This window comes from Hyperolius riggenbachi, chromosome 3 (genome assembly GCF_040937935.1).
Source record: "Hyperolius riggenbachi isolate aHypRig1 chromosome 3, aHypRig1.pri, whole genome shotgun sequence".
Classification (NCBI taxonomy): domain Eukaryota; kingdom Metazoa; phylum Chordata; class Amphibia; order Anura; family Hyperoliidae; genus Hyperolius; species Hyperolius riggenbachi.
This window is the reverse complement of record NC_090648.1, coordinates 182,354,884-182,379,907: the sequence shown is the minus strand read 5'-3', so window position 1 is coordinate 182,379,907 and position 25,024 is coordinate 182,354,884. Positions and strand designations below refer to the sequence as shown.

Genomic DNA, 25,024 nt, shown 5'->3' with positions numbered 1-25,024 from the left:
CAGCTGGGGTCCTAGCCTACTGTCCAGTCTGACCCCAAGGAATGCAAGTCTGTTGTTCAAACTTGTTCAGACTCCGAGTCAGTTTGACATTTCAACTCTGAAGAGAACTGACCTATCTGATTCTGAGGAGCCACAGTCTACTTTCTAGCTATACTTGGAAAAAACATCTCCCCTCAGCCCAGGCTTTGAAAATAATCCTGACATTTGGATTGCTTTCAGTAAAAAAAATTCAACAGGCAAAAAATCTCTGTTTATGCCAACTGACCAACAACATTGCCCCAATTCATTTACCGTACATTCTCTCTTAGAGTGGCGAGAGAGCTAGCATATTTAGGTATCAGCATATTAAAAAAAAACTGCCATCCTTAATCAGTTAAACCATCATCGGGTTTAACCTGCATTATCACAGAGTTTGCAAAATAAGAATTTCCTAATTTACATTAAAAAAACTAATATAGGGCCTGTTATGATCATGTCTGCAGCGTTTACTGCTGGCTGCAGTGGTATTGCAAACCAAGCAGTTCTAATGTCATTACATGCATTTGCTTGCATAGTTTGGTTTGCACTTAAACTAGTTGCTGATTCCATCTGCAGTCGCTCTGAAGTTAATGACAGTTTAATATGCTTTTGTGTAAACAAACATTGTCTGCTGCAATGGAGGGGCAATCCCTTTCCTGCAGGCTGCATATCATTGTCTGCCTTTTCCAGCTATCAGCCTGTGATTAATTACCATTCACTAGTGTGGGAATCTGCAGCTCTGCTCCCATTGGATGACCTCAGTATAAAGAACTGCTTCCTGCAATGCCTCATGGGCTACCATAGTCTCAGATTCTATCTGTTACTCTGCTCGTGCCCCACCTCGTTCCTGGTCCGTGTGGACTGCGCTGACTCCTGCGAAGGGGTCAGCGAGTCCTCCTAGTTCTGCTCTTGTTCTAGAAGTTGTTACTTGCTTGTCTTGTGTCATATGTTGGTTCATCGCCAATATATACGCATACTTGCGCATTTTGTTATTTTTCTTGTATTCGTGTTACGTTGATACATCAGTGTCGCTGATATATACGTACACGAACTGTTTATATCCTGTGTTCCGTTAGTCAGCGTTCCAGCACACTGAGCTAGTTATCCTGTTCCTGGTCCTGTTTGCGGATTGCGTTCATCTCTGCGAAGAGATAGCGAATCCTTCTGAGTCCTGTTCCCTGTATTGCTCCAGTTCTAGTCAGTGTTCCTGCTTATGTCATATATCGGTTCATTGCCGATATATACATATGTTAGTCAGACGTTACAAATAGTTTCATTGATAGCTGTAATTGTAATACGCTAGGAAATCATACTTATTGTATATTTATCTGTGTTACGTTCATCTATCTTGATCCTGCTATTTCCTGACTATCCTGTCCTGTCTTTGTGAGGCACGCCATTGCTGCAAACGCATTGGCTGCCTCATTCCAGTCTGTTTTATTGTGGACGCTTGCTGTCACTAAGTAGTGGCTAGTTAAGCAAGCGTTCATTCTGTCTACCTGTCCTGATCTCCTCAGTCCTGGTTTATGCGCTCAGCGCTACTTTGCGCTGAGACGTTATTACGAAAGTGTTGTTTGTGGCTGTTCGGATCTGCACCGGCTCTGTGCACCACAATCTCCTATTGGAGTCAGTCCTCTCCTCCACTAAACTGGGGATATCCTGATTCCTTGTGCTGGTGTGTGTACCTCCTTCACGTCAGCTTATGTGTTGCATGCTGACTGTGGAGACTACACCTCCAAGCTTAACATTATGGTAGCCCCATTACCAATCCCCATTGTGGGGGGGGGGGGGGGGGGGGGGGGGGGGGGGGTTCCAGCAAAAATGACACTGTTTGTTATGGTTCCTGTTCCTTTAAGAAATTTGAGAAACTAAATTCTGAAACAGAAAATGAGTTTCTTTCTGAATGTACCAGGTTTTTGGCCAATCCCGAGCTCCAGGCTACTCCTGTTTCAACGTGGGCCCCCCAGTTAATTTATGTTTTGATTAAGGGAAATTTGTTCCAGTGGGCGTACGATGTCTTGGATCATACGAATTTGAAAGAAAGACCGCTGGAATTTCTAGCGTTTGTGATCCATAACTGGCTGCGCAAAACCGATTTGCCTAGCCGTTTTGATAAGCTCCTGGCAGCTTGTCAATCAGCTGCTCCTTCTACTGCCTACAAAAATAATCAGCAAGCAGTTAATTGTTCTGATAACTTTTCTTCTGCTTTGAATAAATCACCTAAGGCTGCAGGGTCTAAAGCCAAACGTAAACGCTCCAAAAGAAAAGCGTTACAATCAGCGGAGTCGTTGCCCTTAGCGACTGCGCATCAGATCTGTAATGAGACTCCGCCATTAGCAGATAATGAAATTCAGTCACCATTCAGGGGAGTCAAATGGACCTATGAAACTACTAATGAACTTTCATTGCTAGCCAGGGAAAATAAAAGTTCTTGTTTAAATGAATTATCTGAATATGATTATGAAGATATATTACAGAGTATTGAACAGATCAATTTATTCGTGCAGCAAGGGAAATTTGCATACACTACAGTTCAACACTTGCTACAGGTATTGGAGATCCTTAGGAATAAGAAATCGGCCAATCGCCTGCTAGATAACCCAATGTATGTCTCTGCCACAAACACATTTGCCAACTGTGATCAGCTTGAATGCTCAGCTGTTAAATATGCATGGGATCCTCCATTTGAGAAAGGAGAGATGGAAGCCCTGGTCTATGAATGGAAGAAAGATGCAAGTTCATTTTGTCAGTTTTACAGTGCAAAAAGTGAATTAGTATTGAATGCATGCATTAAGTCGGCTTATAACCTAATAGAGACTGGTGTGTGTGTGTATGACTTTGTGGCTCCATTGATCGATGTGTGGAGAATGATTTTGGACGATTTTTATGCGATTCAATCAGTTGATACCAAGGAAGACACACTGTCAAGTGGAGATTGTTCCACTTCCTCAGTTCCTGAGGACTCGCCTGCTTCAGCACCTTTGGCTGATTCAGCGAGTGATTCAGAGCTCCTTTTGTGTGAAATTGAAGTTCCTGTAATTCCACCCTGTACCATGGATAACTCAGTGTTACTTCCCAGTAAGACAGAAATTACTAATACTTCCTTAACCTTGCCCTGCACAAATTTCTCAGCAGAGGACCCAGAGGTCCTGCTGACTTCTGAGTCCAGCCTAGCCAGTACTCATGAGTCTTTGTTCAGTGAAACAGACACCAGAAAGATCTTGCCTGTCTCTGCAGACACTTCTGCAGAAATTGCCTGTGTTAATAAAGTTCAACTCCTATCTGATCCAGCAGATGCCAATAGATGCACTACATCAGTTTCCGAGTCCCAGCAATCCTGTCCAGAAGCCTCAGAACCCCAGCATCTGAATTTTCCAATTTCACAATTGAATGGTGATTTAGATGCGCAAACATTGTGTTTTGATCTTCCTGTTTCTACACCTCACTCTAGCTTCGTGAATAACTCAGAGCGTCTGCTATGTGAATCCGAAATCGCAGAATTATTACCGTGTTCAGAAAATGTTCCAGTAAATTTGCCCTGTACCATGAATTGTGCAGTAGATCTCTCCAATGAAACTCAGGTCACAGAATCATTATGCTGTCCAGCAGGTGCTTCCATGGTTTTGCCCTGCAATATGGACTGTTCAGTGATCCTGTCCAGTGAAGCTGTGGTCACAGAGTCTTATGCTTCACCCAGTACTTTGGATACTTCAAACCCTCTAGCAGAGGAGTCTGAGGCACTGCTTACCTCAGTTGGTGTTGCAGTAATATTCACTTGTCTAGCAGCTGTTTTGGAATTACAGTCTGCTCTAATAAAACTTGATGAATTTCTGCCCAGCGAAGCAGAAGCCATTGAAATATTGTCCTCGTCAGCAAGTGTGTTAGATACCTTGCCCTGTACACAGTCTGATTTAACCAATGTTGTTGAGTCCCTCTCCAGTGTTGTAACAGCCGAGGAACTCCAGCCCTGTCCTCTGAATGTTTTAAAAGTCTTGCCCTGTAACATGGATAATTCTGACTCGCTGGAAAAAATAATAGAAATCTCAGAATTTCAGTCCGGGTTAATGAGTGTTTCTGAAACCCAGCCCTGTATCCTGGAAAATTCTGGTTCTCTGGCCGGTATGGCAGAAGTTCCAGAGTCCCCTTTCTGTCCAGTGAGTTACTCAGTTTTGCCTAGTTCAGTGGGGATTGCTGCACTACTGACTTGTTTTGCAGCCCTTCATGAGCTCCAATCCAGTGTATTTGATGAGTCTCTGTCTAGTCCAGAAGAAGTTATGGGAACCCTGTCTAGTTCGGTGCATACATCAGAAGATTTGTCCTGTCTTGTAAATGCCCCTGAACATGATTTGTTAATAACCTTGCTGGAATCAGAGACATCTAAGTCTGATCCTGCATTTTTTAGTGAGAATCCAGTAACCGTGAAGTCTTGTCATGATGATTTTTTTTTGCCCAGTCCTGGTTTCGGTCCTACCTTGACTGACTTTGAGGTTCGCAGTTCCTTGACATGCCCAGAAGTCTCTCTTGTGCCGGTGTGCCCAGATGTGCTTCGTATGCCAGAGTGCCCAAGTGTGTCTGTGTTGGCGTGCTCACACGCTTCCCTAGTGGAGACATGTTCTGATGTTGCCGGTTGGCCTGCAAGCCCTGATCTTGATGTTTGTCCTTGCGACCCTGACTCTAGAGTTGCCCTGGGTTCCATAGGGGTTCTTGATGGTTCTCCATGTGAGCCTAAGGGGCGTTCTGACCTGTGGGGATCTCTTTGGAGCTTCCAAGTGTTCTGGGAGATCTCTGAGGAAACTTGTCCTGGTACCTTGGACTGGTTCAACGGTGGGTTTTGTGTTGGTAGGGACAGTTCCGGTGGGCATTGCAAAGGCTTTGGCGTTTTTGGACAGTCCCGGGAAGGCGGTGGGTATCGCTCAGAGAGTTTCTGGGGGCTTTTTTCTGGAAGTCGTGGTTCTGATGGGTATCACACTGAGGCTTGTAGTGCTGACGGGCATGGTTCTGTAGGTTCTGGTTCTGATGGGTCCAGTCTTGTGGGGACTGATTCTGGAATTTGGTCTTGCCGGGCTGTCCCGGTCATCATGAATTATCAGTCAGATTGTTTTGTTGGGAATTTCAGTTTTGAAAAGCGTCTGGTATCCGCTTTTAAGGGGGGGGGGGGGGGTAATGTTATGATCATGTCTGCAGCGTTTACTGCTGGCTGCAGTGGTATTGCAAACCAAGCAGTTCTAATGTCATTACATGCATTTGCTTGCATAGTTTGGTTTGCACTTAAACTAGTTGCTGATTCCATCTGCAGTCGCTCTGAAGTTAATGACAGTTTAATATGCTTTTGTGTAAACAAACATTGTCTGCTGCAATGAAGGGGCAATCCCTTTCCTGCAGGCTGCATATCATTGTCTGCCTTTTCCTGCTATCAGCCTGTGATTAACTACCATTCACTTGTGTGGGAATCTGCAGCTCTGCTCCCATTGGATGACCTCAGTATAAAGAACTGCTTCCTGCAATGCCTCATGGGCTACCATAGTCTCAGATTCTATCTGTTACTCTGCTCGTGCCCCACCTCGTTCCTGGTCCGTGTGGACTGCGCTGACTCCTGCGAAGGGGTCAGCGAGTCCTCCTAGTTCTGCTCTTGTTCTAGAAGTTGTTACTTGCTTGTCTTGTGTCATATGTTGGTTCATCGCCAATATATACGCATACTTGCGCATTTTGTTATTTTTCTTGTATTCGTGTTACGTTGATACATCAGTGTCGCTGATATATACGTACACGAACTGTTTATATCCTGTGTTCCGTTAGTCAGCGTTCCAGCACACTGAGCTAGTTATCCTGTTCCTGGTCCTGTTTGCGGATTGCGTTCATCTCTGCGAAGAGATAGCGAATCCTTCTGAGTCCTGTTCCCTGTATTGCTCCAGTTCTAGTCAGTGTTCCTGCTTATGTCATATATCGGTTCATTGCCGATATATACATATGTTAGTCAGACGTTACAAATAGTTTCATTGATAGCTGTAATTGTAATACGCTAGGAAATCATACTTATTGTATATTTATCTGTGTTACGTTCATCTATCTTGATCCTGCTATTTCCTGACTATCCTGTCCTGTCTTTGTGAGGCACGCCATTGCTGCAAACGCATTGGCTGCCTCATTCCAGTCTGTTTTATTGTGGACGCTTGCTGTCACTAAGTAGTGGCTAGTTAAGCAAGCGTTCATTCTGTCTATCTGTCCTGATCTCCTCAGTCCTGGTTTATGCGCTCAGCGCTACTTTGCGCTGAGACGTTATTACGAAAGTGTTGTTTGTGGCTGTTCGGATCTGCACCGGCTCTGTGCACCACAATCTCCTATTGGAGTCAGTCCTCTCCTCCACTAAACTGGGGATATCCTGATTCCTTGTGCTGGTGTGTGTACCTCCTTCACGTCAGCTTATGTGTTGCATACTGACTGTGGAGACTACACCTCCAAGCTTAAAGAGAGTCTGAAGCGAGAATAAATCTCGCTTCAGACCTCATAAATAGCAGGGGCATGTGTGCCCCTGCTAAAACGCCGCTATAGCGCGGCTTAACGGGGGTCCCTTCACCCCCAAATCCCCCTCGATACACCGGGGGAGCGCTTCCTGGTTGGGGCAGGGCTAACCGCCGCAGCCCTGCCCCACGCGCGTCTGTCAGCGCGTATCTCCGCCTCTCCCCCGCCCCTCTCAGTCTTCCTTCACTGAGAGGGGCGGGGGAGAGGCGGCGATGCGCCGCTGACAGACGCGACTGGAGGCAGGGCTGCAGCCGTTAGCCCTGCCTCCAGGAAGAGACAGCCAGCGACTTTTTCTACGACACACTTTTGCGGGGGGTGGGTTGGGGGTGAAGGGACCCCCGTTTAGCCGCGGGATAGCGGCGTTTTAGCAGGGGCACACGTGCCCCTGCTATTTATGAGCTCTGAAGCGAGATTTATTCTCGCTTCAGAGTCTCTTTAACAGGGCCCCTCCATAAAATGAGACAATATAATAACATTTCTTTTACTCACCTGCCACCGAGAAGCACCTGAGACTGCCGATTGTTGACTTGATTATCAGTCTTGTGACGAAACTTTAGAAACAGAAAAATGCTAATGTAAGATGGCTGTACCTACATACAGGTAACTAAAATAAATGAGGCGTACTGTATGCAAGTTTACTGCGAGTGCACCATAATATCACATGTGTTACATTCTAAAGTCATGACACATACAGTATACTCCTTTGTAATATAAGATTTTCAATCAACACAAAAAAAATGATATTCAGTTTTCACCATTAAAAATCTCAACTACAATATTGTTATGACTGTACACTGAATATACAAATTACATATAACGTGATATCTTATTTTTGGTATATCCAAATCATATCTGCAGAAATGTACAAAATTCTATAAAGTGCAAGAAAAATATTACAGTGTTGCACCCGATAACTAGCCCATTGCTAAAATTTAAATAATTACTTAACAGAACGATGATAGAATTAATATTTCGTAACAATTTCTTACCTAAAATATTTATTGCTAGATAAATTAATTTCGATAAATCCTATGGTGCCATCCAGTGGCAACTTGCAGTAATATTTATTGTGCAGATGATAAGCTTCTCTAGATTTTGAGTAATTCGATCTCCATATACACAAAATATACTAATATTTGCGTATGTTTTCATATACTACAGAATGGCTTTACAAAATTGCAGGTACACTGTACCATCAGTAATGCTAGGCCACACTACAGTGCATACGGAGATTTCATAGTCAAATACCGACTTTAGCCTGTTATAGTTACAGTCTTCTATTACCACTGCTTCCTATCACACAAAATGTAAATGCAGATTAACAGAAACACCTGTAGATTTCTGGCAACAGTTAAATAAACAAATATGAGAAAAGAAACAAATCACAACAATAAAATACAAAAAAATTATATGTGTTGATAGCGTTAAAGCAAAATAAATTCCATTAATATTAAGGGTGAGGTTTAAAGGTAGGTGTCAGGGAGGGACTTAAAGGGATACTGTAGGGGGGTCAGGGGAAAATGAGTTGAAGTTACCCGGGGCTTCTAATGGTTCCCCAGTGACATCATGTGCCCGCGCAGCCACTCACCAATGCTCCGGCCCCGCCCCTGGTTCACTTCTGGAATTTCAGACTTTAAAGTATGAAAACCACTGCGCCTGCGTTGCCGTGTCCTCACTCCCACTGATGGCACCAGGAGCGTACTGCGCAGGCCCAGTATGGTCTGTGCCTGCACCGTGCACTCCTGGTGACATCAGGGGAAGCGAGGACATGGCACCGCAGGCGCAGTGGTTTTCAGACTTTAAAGTCTGAAATTCCAGAAGTGAACCGGAGACGGGGCCGGAGCATCGGTGAGTGGCTGCACGGGCACAGGATGCCTGCGGGGGACCATTAGAAGCCCCGGGTAACTTCAACCCATTTTCCCCCGACCCCCTACAGTATCCCTTTAAGGTTAGACATTACGTTGAGGGTATTCATCAACTGGAATGTTAGTTTTAGGACTGGGAACATGGAATGCCAAACTAGCCAGGCTGAATTCAAATGTACCCTGGTTGGAGGGGGTTAGTGGTAGACATTAGGTCAGTTTAGGGCCAGGTTAGTGTTATCAATAAGATAATAATATTGGGTTAGGGTCCATGATAGATTAGGACACAGTGTAGCTTTGGCACAGATAACAAAGGTTCCAATTAGGAATTTTAGGGGAGGTGTTGGGCACAAAGATAACATAACAAGTATTTAAGGATTGCAGTCGGTGATGGGGTTAGAATTAGTGTTGGGCAACAGTGGGGTTAGACTATGGTTGAGGTTGGGGTTAGGCTAGTTGGTAGGGTACAACCCTAGGAGACGTTACCTGGAGTAAGAAAAAGAAGCACGATATTGGGTGTAGCACACTTAACTGTGATATTTTCCACCTAGTTAATCAGCATGCCTGAAAATATATACTTTACATGTCCTATTTTTTGGGGGAAGGATATCTATTTATACCACATAATCTTTAGCAGATAGTGAGGTCAGTTAGTAAAGTAATGGTCCCTTCAAAACTCGTTTGACATAGATCCAAAGTGTTAATGTTGGCAGACACTTTATTTTTTATTTTTTTTATAGTAAATAAAGGGCATTTTGCATAGCTTGGGTGATACATTACCTTAGTTTGGTTCCTGTCTTAGAAGAAATGAAATTACATAAGGCAAAGACAAAAATAGACTTGTGGAGTATGCTGTAAATAATCTATAAGCCAAAATGCGACAAAAATGCTAACGTTAATACGTACATAGTCATCGGTGGCATCTTTAACAGCAGTGATGGTCAGTACAAGAACTAAAGGCACAATGGTAGTAAACCATGACAAAGAAGAAATTTCTGGGATTAGCTACAATGAAAAACACAAAATAATTACTATTCATTAACTGCAACATACTAAAACATTACAAAAGGTGCACATTAATCAAACAATTAAAAAAAAAGCCAGATAATACTATGGCAAAAATACTATCCATGTTATAAGAGCCCTAACTAACAAAATTGTTAACATCTAAAATAGAGTGGAACTACAGTCAAATTCTTTCCCTTGCTCCTACAGCTAAAAATGGCCACACACAATACAATAAAATGATCCAATGGGAATACACTAAAAACGATTGGCTGTAAAGAAAAATTGAAAGTTTTTTCTTCGATAAAAAAAGATCAGGAGTGTTGGATTTTTCTGATCAATTTTTATGAAAATTGAATGGTGTAGGGTAGACTGTCAATTTCTTGATGCAAAGAACCAAGCAATTTTTTCAGACTTTTCAATAATTTTTTTTTCACATTTGGTGAAAAGTTGGATATGTGTGTGGTACATTGGTCAGATTTTTAAAATGTTACAATCAGTCAGAAAAAGCCCAAAATTACTTACGGTAATTTCTTTTCCAGAAGTCGGAAGGACAGCAACCCTGAGACATGTCTCCCTCCACATTCACTGGACAGGAACTAGATTAAACAATTTGCATAATTAGGTAGGCAGGGCACACACATGTATATATATATCGTTATGTCCTTACCCCCTCAGTTAATAAAAAAGACTCCGCACATAATGATGCTTCCAATAACTTTTAATAAGAATAGCGGTGGGTAGTAAGGGTGCTGTCCTTCCGACTTCTGGAAAAGAAATTACCGTAAGTAATTTTGGGCTTTCCCAGAACGTCTCAGGACAGCAACCCTGAGATGAAAAACAAGAAATAATATTTAGGGAGGGATTACAGCCTGCAACACTTTTCTGCCGAACGTTAAGTCGGCACTAGACAATACATCTAGCCTATAATGTCTCACAAAGGTGTTCTGACTTGACCAGGTGGCTGCCTTGCAAATTTGCTCAACTGATGCTCCTGCCCTCTCTGCCCAGGAAGTTGATACTGCTCTGGTAGAATGAGCCCTGACCGCCGAAGTCAGCTGTTTGCCTTGTTGAGCATAAGATAGAGATATAGCCTGCTTGATCCATCTGGCTATGGTTGATTTTGAGGCCTGTTTACCCCTGAACTTTCCGGCAAATAATACTAATAATGCATTGGAAGTCCTCCAGGACTTAGTGCGCTGAAGATACTCCAGAACACATCTTCTAACATCTAGGCAATGTAACTTCTGTTCCTTCTGATTGGAAGGGTTATTACAAAAGGAAGGCAGAAAAAATTTCTTGAGATCTGTGGAATTTCGAAACAACCTTAGGTAGGAAGGAGGTATCTAGACGAAGTGTAATTCTGTCGTCACTTATAACACAATATGGTTCGAGAATTGACAATGCCTGCAATTCCCCCACTCTTCTGGCTGACGTTATTGCTAGAAGAAAAGCAGTTTTGATAGTTAAAAGTTTATCAGAACTATCCACTAATGGTTCAAAGGGTGGCTCACATAGCCCCTGTAGCACAGTGTTCAGATCCCAAGATGGCACTCTACTATGGATTGTAGGTCGAATCCTCCTGAGTGCTTTGAAGAATCTGATGATATCTTCTTCCTCTGCCAATTTTCTGTCAAGAAAGACTGTTAATGCTGAAACTTGTACCTTCAATGTACTACTACTTAGACCTTTCTGGAATCCATCTTGAAGAAATTCTAAAACTGAATTGGAATGACCAGTATCTCTAGAATTCGCCTCACACCAATTGTTGTATACCCTCCAGGCTTTAGAGTATATTTGGCGCGTCACCTTCTTCCTGCTTTGTAACAGTGTTTCCGATAACCTATTAGAAAATCCCTTACTTTTCAGTATTCGCCATTCAGGCTCCATGCTGAAAGATGAAGAAGGCTCAGATTGGGATGCACCGCTGGTCCCTGAGTTAACAGGTCCTCTTGATCTGGAAGGATCAGATGATCCGTAGCTAATCGTTGTAGCAGAGCAAACCACGGTCTTTTTGGCCAAAACGGGACAATCAAGATTGCTTCCGCCTGGTCTCGATAGATTTTGTTCAGTACTCTGGAAATCAAATGTAGAGGCGGAAAAATGTACATTCTGTGATGGCTCCAGCTGATCGAGAAGGCATCTACTACCCATGGTTCGTCTTGGGGACAAAGAGAGCAAAACATCCGGCATTTCGCATTGCTCTTTCTGGCGAATAAGTCCACTTGAGGAACAATCCAGTGTTCTGTCAACTGATGAAACACCCGGTCGTTGAGACTCCATTCGTCCTGGGACAGACTGCATCTGCTCAGGTAATCTGCTAGGCAATTTAGTGTCCCCTTCAGGTGAACCGCTTTTATAGACTTGAGACTGCGCTCTGCCCAATGCAGAATCCTTGATGCCTGCTGTTGCAGTGACTTGCTTCTTGTGCCTCCCTGGTGATTTATGTATGCCACCACTGTACTGTTGTCTGTACGTATCGTCACGTGGGTTTTCCATATCTGTATCTTGAATGCTAGTATGGCTTCCCAGACTGCTTGCAGCTCTCTGCTGTTCGAAGACCTGTTGCTGATCCGGCTTGACCATTGTCCCTGAGCTGTCAGAGAGTCCAGATGCGCTCCCCATCCCCAAGAGCTCGCATCCGTTGTTATGATGTACTGGGTTGGAAACTCCCAAAGATTCCCTGTTGACAGATGTTGTGGCTCCGTCCACCACAGTAGTGACTGCTTGACACTCCAAGGAATCATCACTCTCTTGTCCAGGGAGGAGAGATGCTTGTCCCACTTTGATAGGATCCAACTCTGGAGACTTCTGGAGTGGAGTTGACCCCACTGTATTGCAGGGAAAGATGAGGTTATTGTGCCCAATAAGGCCATCGCTTTCCTCAAGGATATTGTTTTCAGACTCTGAAAAGAGAAAACAGACTTTAACAACAAGGAAGATTTTTTGTCAGGTAGAAAAAGTCTCTTATTTGTAGTACATATCTCAAACCCCAAAAATTCCATCTTTTGGAGAGGCTGAAAGGACGATTTTTCCCAATTAATTAACCACCCCAATGTCTGAAGGAAGTCTATGGTGGACTGAGTCTGGGATCCCACTAACTCAACAGAAGGTCCCCAGATAAGTAAATCATCCAGGTAAGATATTACTTGAACAGACTGAAGCCTAAGCCCTGCCAAGACTTCTGCCATGATTTTTGTGAATAGCCATGGAGCCGATGATAACCCAAAGGGAAGGGCGACAAACTGAAAGTGTCTTACCTCTCCTTCTAACACCACCGCAAATCTCAGGAACTGTTGTGATTCCAGATGAATCGGCACATGCAAATACGCATCTTTTAGATCCAATGATGTCAGATAGGAGCTGTCTTGTAGTAGGTTCAATACTGAGCGGATGTTGTCCATCCGAAACTTTCTGTATCTTACTGCGGTGTTTAGCCTTTTTAGGTTTAAGATGAACCTGTAACTCCCTTGAGGTTTCTTTATTAGAAAGACTGGGGAGTAAAACCCCAGTGTTTCTTGACATTTTGGGACTCTCCGTATAACCCTTTTTTCCAATAGTAAGCTTACTTCTGACTGGAGGGCCTGGGCCTGAACTGGAGCTCTTGGGGAAGGGGTCACCCAGAATTGAGATGGTGGTGGGGCTATAAACTCTATCTTGTACCCCTGGAGAATAATGTTCAGTAACCACTTGTTTTCGAACTTTAACTGCCACTGTTCGAAAAAATGAGCTAGTCTGCCCCCCACTGGAATTCTGGCGTCATTGTTTTGTTGGTTGACCTGTAGAGGTATATGGAGTACTGGGTTTGGAACGCTGGGACTTGTTGGGAATCCATCTTCTTCTCTGGTTCCCCTTGTTTTCCTGTTCGCTTTTCCCTGAAACACGAAAGGAACGGTTAGGGCGGAAAATCTTTCTTTTATATGGGAAATTTTTCTTTTTATCAGCGGACCTCTCAAGTGTTTCTTCTAACTTGGTTCCAAATAACAAGCCCCCTTCACATGGAATACTACACAATTTTGATTTAGATGAGGTATCTCCCTGCCATGTTTTCACCCAGATTCCTCTTCTGGCAGAATTAACTAGGGCTGTGGTTCTTGCTGTGAGTCTGACTGAATCATCAGCTGCATCTGATAGATAGTTTGTTGCATGTAAAATTTTTGGGAAAAAATTCAAAAGTTCCTCCCTAGATACCCCTGAGGCTATCTGAGACTGGACTTCTACTAACCAAATTTTTAAAGATCTTGCTACCGCTGTAGATGCAATAGAGGGTTTGAAATTTAAAGATGCTGCTTCCCATGCCCTCCGCAAAATATTGTCCATTTCCTTATCGATAGGGTCTTTTAAACTACCAAAGTCTTCGAATTGAAGATCTGATCTCCTGGATACTTTAGAAAGAGATGGGTCTAGTTTGGGTGCAGTCCCCCAAAACCTTTGGTCTTCAGGGCTATAAGGATATCTTTTATTTAGTGATTTAGGCCAGAAAGCCCTCCTATCTGGATTATCCCACTCTTTCCTGATAATCCCCTTAAGACTACTATGCACTGGGATGAAAGTCACTTGGGGTTCTGACAATGTTTCATACATCTGATCTAATGGAGATAAAGTCTTTTGCTCTATAGTAATACCCATGGCTTCATGCATGGCTGCCAATAACTCCTTCATAAAGTCAGTGGAAAAAGCAAATTTCTGATTCTTTACAGTTTTTTCAGCAGATTTTTCAGTCTCTGAGGGTATCTCTTCCAGAGATGAAATATCCAATTCCCCTTCTGACATTTCTGAATCTTCAGAATCGTCATCTTTCCTTTTCCTTTTTAAAGTAGGGTCCCCTATAGGAACTGAACCTGAAGGACCTGGGATATCTGATACTGCCGGGGCTGCAGAGACTGCTGCAGGCACTGAAGGCATTTGTACATTAGATACTGCAACCTCTGGAACCTTGATAGTCTGCACAGCAGACGAAATTTCAGATCTAATCCATCCTTTTAACTCCTTTAACATAGTGGGGGTTTCTTCTCTAACCACCTTTTTAGTACAATCTTGGCATAATACTTTTGAAGAGGATGACATATAATTTCCACATATAGCACATTTTTTCCCCGATTTATGTGTTGCTTTAGAACCAGCATGTGGTGTAGTCTTGTCAGTTTTATCAGGTTTATCAGGCTTGTCAGGCTTATCAGCTTTGTCTTGTCTTGACCCAGATTTGGAATCTGATCTTTCCATTTTAGGCTGTAATAAAACAAATAAATACCAGCCATTAGCTCAGCCAAGCCTAATAACCCTCCTAAGGGATATGTAAACAATTACCACAATGTTACATACCAGAGAGGGTACGGAACTTGTCTCCACAGAGCCCTGGGAGGAAGATCCACCGGCAGCCTCCATAGTCAAACACAAAGTGAGACTAGGACATCAGCTTAATAGCTGATTTAAATAATTGCTTAATGCCCAACCCTTCTTGCATTATGCAAACGTTAATTCCTACCTGCTGTAGTAATCCCCTTAGCGTTCCTCCAGGCAATCCCCTGCAGCTGAGTGTGATGTGTCAGCAGACGCTGACTTCCATGCTGCAATGGCCGCTGGAACGCACGCCGGGTCAGGAACTTCCTGCTTCCGGCTTTCCGACTTCCGGTCACGTGAGGCGCCTGTCACGTGACCCTGGGGCGGGCAACTTCCGGATTCAGACGCCGCTTGTCCTCCGAACACAGCACAGGGGGAGAGGCCAGTGCGTGTAGCATGACCCCGCGCTGAGACAACTAGCCAGCGCCGACAAAGGGGATCACACCAGCCGCGGCTCCTGTGGACTCACATGGGTGGCCAGCCTTACCCCCTACATCTAGCATCCTGCTGGACAGGAAAACAACTGAGGGGGTAAGGACATAACGATATATATATACATGTGTGTGCCCTGCCTACCTAATTATGCAAATTGTTTAATCTAGTTCCTGTCCAGTGAATGTGGAGGGAGACATGTCTCAGGGTTGCTGTCCTGAGACGTTCTGGGAAATTGATTTCAATTCTTGAATTGAAAAGAGGTTTAAAATTGTATGGTGTCAGCGCATGCGGGTTCGCGATAGTGGAAACAGGCCCTCACACACTTTTAGACACTAAAAATCATACCGGTAGATAGATCTTCATCAGCCCTGCACATTACACACCTCCCATGGATCCAACTCGGGGTTACTGCTCTGAGCTGCGGATTTCCGTCCGAGCATGACTCGTGATTACCGCTAACAACACCTGAACTGAGAGGGATATTGTGGCTGCCAATTTTGTTTCTTTTAACACTGAACATTATCTGGCTGTCCTGCTGATCCTCTGCCTCTATGGGCTAGTTTTCACTACCCAGCGTGCACCTTGCAGGATGCACACCGGCACTTGAAGTGATGCAAGCACGCATCCAGATCACTTAGCTCTGTGCCATACATAGGAATTCGGATGCATGTTGCAGAAATCTGCAGCATGTCGTCCAGATTCGCAAAGGCATTTGATTTGGAATGCAAGTCATTGGCCACATAGGCAGCGCTCCCCCATGCATCTTGCCTGCAGGGAAATGCTGCAGATTCGGGACAAATTTGGCCTTAGTGGAAACGGGCCTTATGCTTTTAGCCGTAGACTCCGAACAAGCATGCAGATTATATTTTACTAAACTGAAGTCTGACTAGATTAGCCACAAGCTTGTTTTAGGTGTGTGATTCAGACCCTATTCCAGTCAAAGATCAGCAGGACTGCCAGGAAACTGGTATTGATTAAAAGGAAATAAAAATGGCAGCTTCCTTATCCCTCTTCAGGTATCCTTTTAAAAAGTGCATCTGAAATTGTAACGTTTGAGAGGCCTGAAAACAGCAGACAGTTTGAAAAACTGGTGCTAACAGACTGGACTGAACATTGTATTACTATTCTGTATTGATGCTTCAAAACTAGCTGGGCAGAATTGTGATTTTTCCACAGATGGCAATGCTTTGGGCCAAAGGCTGGTAAGACATCTTCAGTTCCTCGCAAAAGTGAGTCCATCCCTCACATTTTAAAAATATTTTATATCTTTTCATGTGACAATACTGAAGATATGACACTTTGATACAATGTAAAGTTGTCGGGGTACAGTTTGCTTAACAGCGTAAATTTACTGCCCCATAAAAAAGCTTTAGAAAAAAAAAACCCTAATACTTACCTACAGAGAGAGAAGCCTCCAAATACTAATGAGGCATCCCTCGCTTTCTTCCAGACCCCCGTTGACACTCGTGGACTCTCCAAAGAGTACCAACAAGGGCTTGTCAGTAAACTGATTAGGGCCATACTCCTCACAAAGCTTTTGTACCTGACCTTTGGCTTGGATACACAGGAGGGAAGGAAGGAAGGAGAGAAGGAGAAAGATAGAAAGAAAGAAAATAGGAGATAGGCTTTCCCAAGCTTTATAAACAGGTCTTTTTGTGTTACTTTGGATCTAGAGATGGGGAGAGGAGAAAATAGATGCTAGTATAAAGTACCGGTACTATAAACTTCTAAAAAGCTAGAAAGGTGGTATGTCCTGGACCTTGACAATAATGGCCCCTATTACATGGAGGTCATTGAGGCATAAGAAGCTATCACAAGAATGCAGTTCTACACAGGATTACAAGTGCTCAGATGTAACTCCCACCCTGGAGTTACCTAAATAAACCCCCCCCCCATCTAATGCCTAACCTTAACACACACACCCCACTCCCTCAAGGTGCTTAACCTGTATTACTTTTGGGCACCAAAATTACTGATACTAATAGACAATCATTTACGACCGGGTACTAAAATGAAATTCTATGTAGTAGCCTGTCGGCTACTACTCGCATTGACCAGCCAAATGACCGGCTAAGGGCCATATTGCCGAACATTGGCATCTTTGAAACACCTGCCAGTAATGACGCCCAAAAGACCTGATCCAGCTACAAGGGTTTACACACTGTACCGATCCAAAAAAGTCCCTGAAAATGAATTTCAGATGCACAAAATTAAATTATCATAAAGTAACACACACAAGAATAACATAACTGTAAAATAAAAACAAACTACAAATGCTAGAGGGTAGATGGACAGAGAGAGAGAAATGGATAAATGGAATAGAATAGAATAAAGTTGTATATGTGGGATTTAAACCCACCTTCACATAAAACTATGACATTAAAGAACATACCTGCAATATCAGGAGGAAAAGGAAATATGCATTGGCAACTCGCTGGAATTGTTCAAACAAGTTGATAGGCAGAAACGTGAGTATATTATATTTGGAAGTCTTGATGGCATTATTCTAGAAACAAAGGAAAAAACAGGTTGATTATAGTAAAAAAAAAGAAAGCTGCGCAAACCAAATTACATTTCTTTAAGTGGCCTAAAACTCAGCATTTCTTCTTTGCTCTAAAGGTTCACTTACAGCCTTATGCTGGGAATACACCATGAGTTTATTTGGCAGTTAGATGGCTCGATAGATCATTTCCGACAGGTCCACTCTCATTTCAATCATTTTATAAACGATTTTGTCATAGAAGCGAATGGAAATCAATCAGAAAAACAATCGAAAATTGATTGGAAAAACGATTGGAAAGTAAATCTGCCAAAAAAACCCGAAGCATTCAAACAGTTAAACACAACACTTTGTTTTGCAGTGGAAAGCTCCTTCAGCTTATGATCCGCATCTGAAGAGGTGATAACATCTTTTGTTTACATTTCTCGGTTGATACAATTAGTTCTGCCAAACCATGTGCAGAAATGGAATTGCTTGGAGCTCACAAGCAGACATATGAGAAATTATCACTAGATAGCTCTGGATTTCTATATTAAAATCTATTAATAAAATGCAATGGCAGCCATTTAGAGCAGATAAACTGTACTTTGGGAACTTGTAATTTGTAAACAGGCGATTTTACTTGTGCACAAAAGCAAATATGGTAACTGAATGGGTGATAAAAAGTAGGAAACCCCATTTTTATTGAATGTTAGGTGAGAGTTTTATTAAACTTTAACAAGATCTGTGTAAGGACAGCAGGGGGAGACAAAGCAGCACATTGAAAATCCACAGCGAGAAAATACTTCTCTATGTCAGTACAAGGGAAGTTTTGTTCTCTGTGTAAATACATCTCTCAAGATCACAGAGTAATGGATACCCTAAAGTGGCCAATCTTCACAACATAAAATGCTGAGATGAAACAGCCTGAACCCATTTCACTGCACTAAATCACATATATGAAATACATTACTTGAATGTTAAAGTTTTTTTCAGCAATCACATACAATTAATAAAATGATTTGGCTATCTAGCTGTTAATTTCACATGTTCACCCATAAAGCTTACATGTTTTACTGCAACAGTTTCATAATTTAATTTAAAACCATTATTTCTAGGTTTATAATCATTATTTGGAGAAGGTAGGTCTGGTGTGACTGAGAACTACCAAACCAAACGACCAGAAAAGGAGCTGGATAGAGAATAACGATGTCGGCCTTCATATTCCTCTCCCCACAGGCTTCATTAAAGAAAACCTTAAAGTGTACTCTAGGCAACATGTGACATAATGGGCTAAATGTGTATGTACAGTGTAAAATATATTAATAACCAGGCTGTTTTTCTTTTGCTGCCTGAAAGAGTTAATTTTCAGTCAAGAAAGTGTAAACCTCACTGATAGGCAAATTGCAGCCATAAAAGTTTTCCTGGCAAAATACAACTGTTGAGGGCAGGCGAGAGATAGAAAAAAGTAAATAGTCCATGTACTTTAACTCTGGGACATGTAATAGGCTGCCATTGAGCAGAAACAATAAAGCATTCTTTTTACTTTGTAATTGTTCAAATACAAAATAAAACCATAGGATATCTAAAAAGTAATTTTTAGGCATAGTAGGATAAATGCAATTGTTCATTACCTCAGTTTATTTTCACCTCAGGTTCACTTAAAGTGAAAATAAACTGATTAGATAAGCAATTGTATCTACAGTCCTAATTGGATTTTCCTGGAATCCCATAGTCTTATTTCGGTATTAAAAGTAAAGAAACTACCCTCTTGTTCAAACAAAAATGAATAGCGCTAACTACTCTCCCCTTATCAACTCAATTATATGACTGTAATAGATTGCGGAAAAGCCGCCGCGCGGACTGGCAGTGAGGCGGCTGGTTCCGCATTCAGCTCAGCGGTTTACACGCGGCGGCGTGCGTCTGATGTCACTGGGCCTTCTAGTGCACACAGATTGAGGAATACGCGCGCGCTGAGAGGCGGAACCTTTATGACAAACGAAGAGGGATCAGCTGACCAGGTTGGTCAGCTGATCTCAGAGCGGGCGGCTATTGGTTGATCAGCGATGGGTGGCGCCGGGGAGCGCCGCTCTATATATAGTTATTGCTGGTCAGTCTCAAGTTGTCTGCCGTTGCGAACACTTACGTGAAAGCACTAAGACCATAGTCAGATCTCACAGTGTGTTCGAACCAGGAGGACCTGGGGATTCACACTGAGCCAGATTACTACTGTGTTACTATTGTGTTATACTTCAAACTAGTTCCAGGGTGTTGAGACCACGGACCTCACACCCAAGACTAGGGATGCTGTGTTACTATTGTGTTATACTTCAGACTAGTTCCAGGGTGTTGAGACCACGGACCTCACACCCAAGACTAGGGATACTGTGTTACTATTGTGTTATACTTCAGACTAGTTCCAGGGTGTTGAGACCACGGACCTCACACCAAAGACTAGGGATACTGTGTTACTATTGTGTTATACTTCAGACTAGTTCCAGGGTGTTGAGACCACGGACCTCACACCCAAGACTAGGCCTTGTTTGATATCTGTTATGACCTATTGCTTTCTGATTCGGTACCTACGCATATCTGATTACCTGTTGCCAACCCTGCCTGTCCCTGGTTACCGAATCAGCCTTCTGTCTCTGTACCTTATCTGCTCGTGTGTTGCCGACCTAGCCTGCCCGACCTTGCAAGCTATCACTCTCTATTGAGGGATTAGTTCTCAGTGCTGCTTGTGACGCCCACCTTCTAGGTGTCACTTAGCCACAGGGCCTTCCTGCTATTCAGCCTGGGGCTCCACCCCTTTGGAAGTTTCAGGCTGCTGGAAGGTCTTCACACTTCCCAGAGGGAGGTATTTCTCATATGGCCAAGGACCACCTGCTCCTCGGGTGGTCCTACTCAAAGTAATTACTGTTGCACCAAACACTCACACTATATAGGTGTCCAGAGGTTAGTCATACTCGGATTATTGGTGATTCTGCAGATCATCCATAATCGGGTATATATCTGTATTGCTGGTGATACTGCAGATCACCAATAATCAGATTCTCTCTGGGTGTTGACACCGATCGTTACAATGACAACCGGATAAAAACAACATATGGCTTTCAGAGAAGTTACAATAATAATAATTTAAAAAAAACAAAACACTTTTACAATACAGAATAGGGAGATATTATTTAAAACACAAAATGATTGTATAATAATAAAATGAGCAGTTACAGTTCATGTATGGAAATGTACAATGGCTGTTGTACATTTTCAAACGTGACGTGACGACTCATTTTAATATGCAATAATTTTGTGTTTTAAATTATGTATGCCTATTCTGAATAATAAAAGAGATGTTTTATTGTAATTGCAGTGATGCAAGAAAATTGAAAACTACAATTGATTTTAACTGTGATTAATATGTTGCTGTGAGAATGTATCTAAATTTGCTACTATATTCACATCATAGTTTGGGATTGGTAGATCTCACTCATGAATATGCAAATTGTAAGTCTTCCATCAGGTCCTCTTGAGACCTATAAAAGATGTGTGATGTGTAATGGACTGTCAGACTCTGCAATGATTTGAGAAAGAAGGGTCGAAACGCCTGTGTGTCATCATCATGCAGACATGTTTTTACTAATGTCTTTTTACTAAGAGCTATAAATAAAGAAACTTGAATACTGGATGGTGCGGACCTTTGAAGATTGCTGAAGTTTCCCTGTGACTCCAGGGGTGGTCCCTGCACAACAAATCCATTGGTGCAGCAACGTTGGTTAACTAAGTTTCATACAGACACAAGAGGACTGTTGTCCGGCAGGAATATGAACTGGATCCGTCAGGTGACAGAAGCAGAGTCTGTACAGATGCATAATTAGCCTACAGGCTAGTGATGCATTTTATTGCTATCAAGGGATAGGACGGCCACCAGCGTAGCACACGACGGAGAGGTCAGGGTAAATAGAACAATGCTTTCAGCTTTTTCTTGGTCAAGACAATCATCACCAGGCAGATTCCTCACCAATGCACTGAGGGAGATCGGGGTTGACTGTACACATGCTGGATTCTTGTTTGGCAAATGCTTCTGCACCAATGGCTGGAGATGTGCAGAGATCAATCTTGGAGTAACAAGTAATTGCAGTAACTCCACACGATCTGCACCATCAATGGTCCATCTTTATTTTCAATCCATTAAAACATGATAAAAGATTTTGTGTATCAGCAGTCTCTGGCCCTTAAAGAGAACCAGAGGCAAGTATTTTATATCTTAAAGCGGAATACAACCCTGCATTTCAACTTTGCTCTAAAACATTATTTACAGCATATTATATGCAAAAAGCATTTTTTTTTTACTAGACCAGCATTGGAAGGGTTAAACACAGAGGTTTTAAGTTCCGAGCAGAGGTTCAGATAGTTACATTCTATTTAGTTATATGTATATATTTAGAAATGTTACACACTCTTTGGCTGTCTTCCAACTCCTTCTCTGTGAGAGAGATGAGTCACAATAAACACTTAGATACATTTGTGTAAACAAAAAGTATCTAACTCAGCTTCGGATGCGTCTGCAAAAATCTCCAGGGACTTTAAAGCCCTGTGTAACCCTTCCAATGCTGGTCTAGTAAAAAAAAAAAAAAATGCTGGTTGCATATAATATACTGTAAATAATGTTTTAGAGCAAAGTTGAAATGCAGGGTTATATTCCGCTTTAATGGGGTTCTGTGGCCCTTTTTTAAAATGCAATTTAAATGAGTTGATATGTTCCTTTTATAAGTACTAATCTTTCTTTCCCTGTCTCATGTAGAAAGAGCTGTGCTGTCTCTCTCCTACTCCTTTCTAATTATTCATCTAGTTAGAGGAATATTGTGCTGCAGGAAGAGGCAGACAGTCTAGCATCTGTTCTTCCCTCCCCCTGCTGCATGTCATCTGATGAGTCATCCCTGACCTTTCTGCAAGCTCCAGACAGCAGGGGGAGGGAGATCTGCCTCTTGTGGCTTCAGCTCAGCTGTCACATCACATCACAAACCATACTAATAGGCTTATTGACCCTACAGGTTATCTGTGATATAACTGTTACATAGTTATTTTGGTTGAAAAAAGACATACGTCCATCGAGTTCAACCAGTATAAAGTACAACACCAGCCTGCTCCCTCACATATCCCTGTTGATCCAGAGGAAGGCGGAAAAAACCCTTACAAGGCATGGTCCAATTAGCCCCTAAAGGGAAAAATTCCTTCCCGACTCCAGATGGGAATCAGATAAAATCCCTGGATCAACATCATTAGGCATTACCTAGCAATTGTAGCCATGGATGTCTTTCAACGCAAGGAAAGCATCTAAGCCCCCTTTAAATGCAGGTATAGAGTTTGCCATAACGACTTCCTGTGGCAATGCATTCCACATCTTAATCACTCTAACTGTAAAGAACCCTTTCCTAAATAAATGGCTAAAACGTTTTTCCTCCATGCGCAGATCATGTCCTCTAGTCCTTTGAGAAGGCCTAGGGACAAAAAGCTCATCCGCCAAGGTATTATATTGCCCTCTGATGTATTTATACATGTTAATTAGATCCCCTCTAAGGCGTCTTTTCTCTAGACTAAATAAACCCAGTTTATCTAACCTTTCTCGATAACTGAGACCTTTCATCCCACGTATCAATTTTGTTGCTCGTCTCTGCACCTGCTCTAAAACTGCAATATCTTTTTTGTAATGTGGTGCCCAGAACTGAATTCCATATTCCAGATGTGGCCTTACTAGAGAGGCCACCAGCTCACCTCTCCTGCACAGCAGTACAGGGAGACTGTGTACTGACCTGGAAGCACTTTACATTGCAGCCATCTTGCCCAAAGGTTTAAAAATTATATTTTATTAATTTATTTATTGGTAGCAGGGAGTGGCGAAAATAGGTGAAATAATGGGGGAAACAGTAATATGTGTATTTGAATGTGCTGTAAATTCACCACAGATCTTCTTTAAGAGAACACAGAGGCATGTTCTGTCCATAATTACATGCCTCTGTGTCTCTATATTGCCGCCTCTAGTTTCCCCGGGGGTCTGCTGTGCCCCCATGTAAAAAGCGCTAGGCTAGCGACAATCTCCTTGTCGCTAGCCTTCTACTTACCTTCAGCCTGTAATAATTGTGCGCTCCCCCACCTCTGTCCCTGCCACTAGAGTTGGGCCGAACGGTTCGCCTGCGAACGGTTCCATGCGAACTTCAGTGGTTCGCGTTCGCGTCCCGCAGGCGAACCTTTGCGGAAGTTCGGTTCGCCCCATAATGCACATGGAGGGTCAACTTTGACCCTCTACATCACAGTCAGCAGGCCCAGTGTAGCCAATTAGGCTACACTAGCCCCTGGAGCCCCACCCCCCTTATATAAGGCAGGCAGCGGTGGCCATTACGGTCACTCGTGTGCTGCCTGCGTTAGTGAGAGTAGGGCGAGCTGCTGCAGACTGTCTCTCAGGGAAAGATTAGTTAGGCTTAACTTGTGCCTGTCTGGCTGCATACCTGTTCTGTGAACCCACCACTGCATACCTGTGCTGTGAACCCACCACTGCATACCTGTGCTGTGAACCCACCACTGCATACCTGTGCTGTGAACCCACCACTGCATACCTGTGCTGTGAACCCACCACTGCATACCTGTTCAGTGAACCCACCACTGCATACCTGTGCTGTGAACCCACCACTGCATACCTGTTCAGTGAACCTGCCACTGCATACCTGTTCTGTTCAGTGGACCCGCCACTGTATACCTGTTCATTGAACCCACCACTGCATACCTGTGCTGTGAACCCACCACTGCATACCTGTTCTGTGAACCCACCACTGCATACCTGTGCTGTGAACCCACCACTGCATACCTGTTCTGTGAACCCGCCACTGCATACCTGTTCTGTGAACCTGCCACTGCATACCTGTTCTGTTCAGTGGACCCGCCACTGTATACCTGTTCATTGAACCCACCACTGCATACCTGTGCTGTGAACCCACCACTGCATACCTGTTCTGTGAACCCACCACTGCATACCTGTGCTGTGAACCCACCACTGCATACCTGTTCAGTGAACCTGCCACTGCATACCTGTTCTGTTCAGTGGACCCACCACTGTATACCTGTTCATTGAACCCACCACTGCATACCTGTGCTGTGAACCCACCACTGCATACCTGTGCTGTGAACCCACCACTGCATACCTGTTCTGTGAACCCACCACTGCATACCTGTTCAGTGAACCCGCCACTGCATACCTGTTCTGTTCAGTGGACCCGCCACTGTATACCTGTTCAGTGAACCCGCCACTGCATACCTGTTGTGTTCAGTGAACCTGCCACTGCATACCTGTTCTGTGAACCCGCCACTGTATACC

The 25,024-nt window shown here is 43.2% G+C and overlaps 3 protein-coding genes across 6 annotated transcripts in view; all 3 read right to left on the bottom strand.

The window, feature by feature from the left end:
* The window catches only part of ATP8B4 (ATPase phospholipid transporting 8B4 (putative)), a 352,146-nt gene that overhangs the window by 229,648 nt on the left and 97,474 nt on the right, over positions 1–25,024 (bottom strand). For all 4 annotated transcript variants that reach the window (XM_068275401.1, XM_068275402.1, XM_068275404.1 and 1 more), the window contains exons 5-7: positions 17,572–17,685; positions 9,306–9,404; positions 7,027–7,088 (exon numbers count right to left, since the gene is read on the bottom strand). In XM_068275401.1, coding sequence (XP_068131502.1) covers positions 7,027–7,088; positions 9,306–9,404; positions 17,572–17,685 — 275 coding nt within the window. The remainder of the gene's footprint in view (positions 1–7,026; positions 7,089–9,305; positions 9,405–17,571; positions 17,686–25,024) is intronic.
* LOC137563215 (uncharacterized) lies at positions 9,921–13,716 on the bottom strand. Its single transcript, XM_068275406.1, has 2 exons — positions 12,665–13,716; positions 9,921–12,310 (listed from the first exon to the last, which is right to left on the bottom strand). The coding sequence occupies exons 1-2, from the start codon at positions 12,927–12,929 to the stop codon at positions 10,677–10,679; spliced, it is 1,899 nt and encodes a 632-aa protein (XP_068131507.1). The 5' UTR covers positions 12,930–13,716; the 3' UTR covers positions 9,921–10,676.
* On the bottom strand, positions 13,164–15,342 carry LOC137560749 (lamina-associated polypeptide 2, isoforms alpha/zeta-like). Its single transcript, XM_068271899.1, has 2 exons — positions 14,727–15,342; positions 13,164–14,633 (listed from the first exon to the last, which is right to left on the bottom strand). Exons 1-2 carry the CDS (start codon positions 14,787–14,789, stop codon positions 13,164–13,166), a joined length of 1,533 nt encoding a protein of 510 aa, XP_068128000.1. The 5' UTR covers positions 14,790–15,342.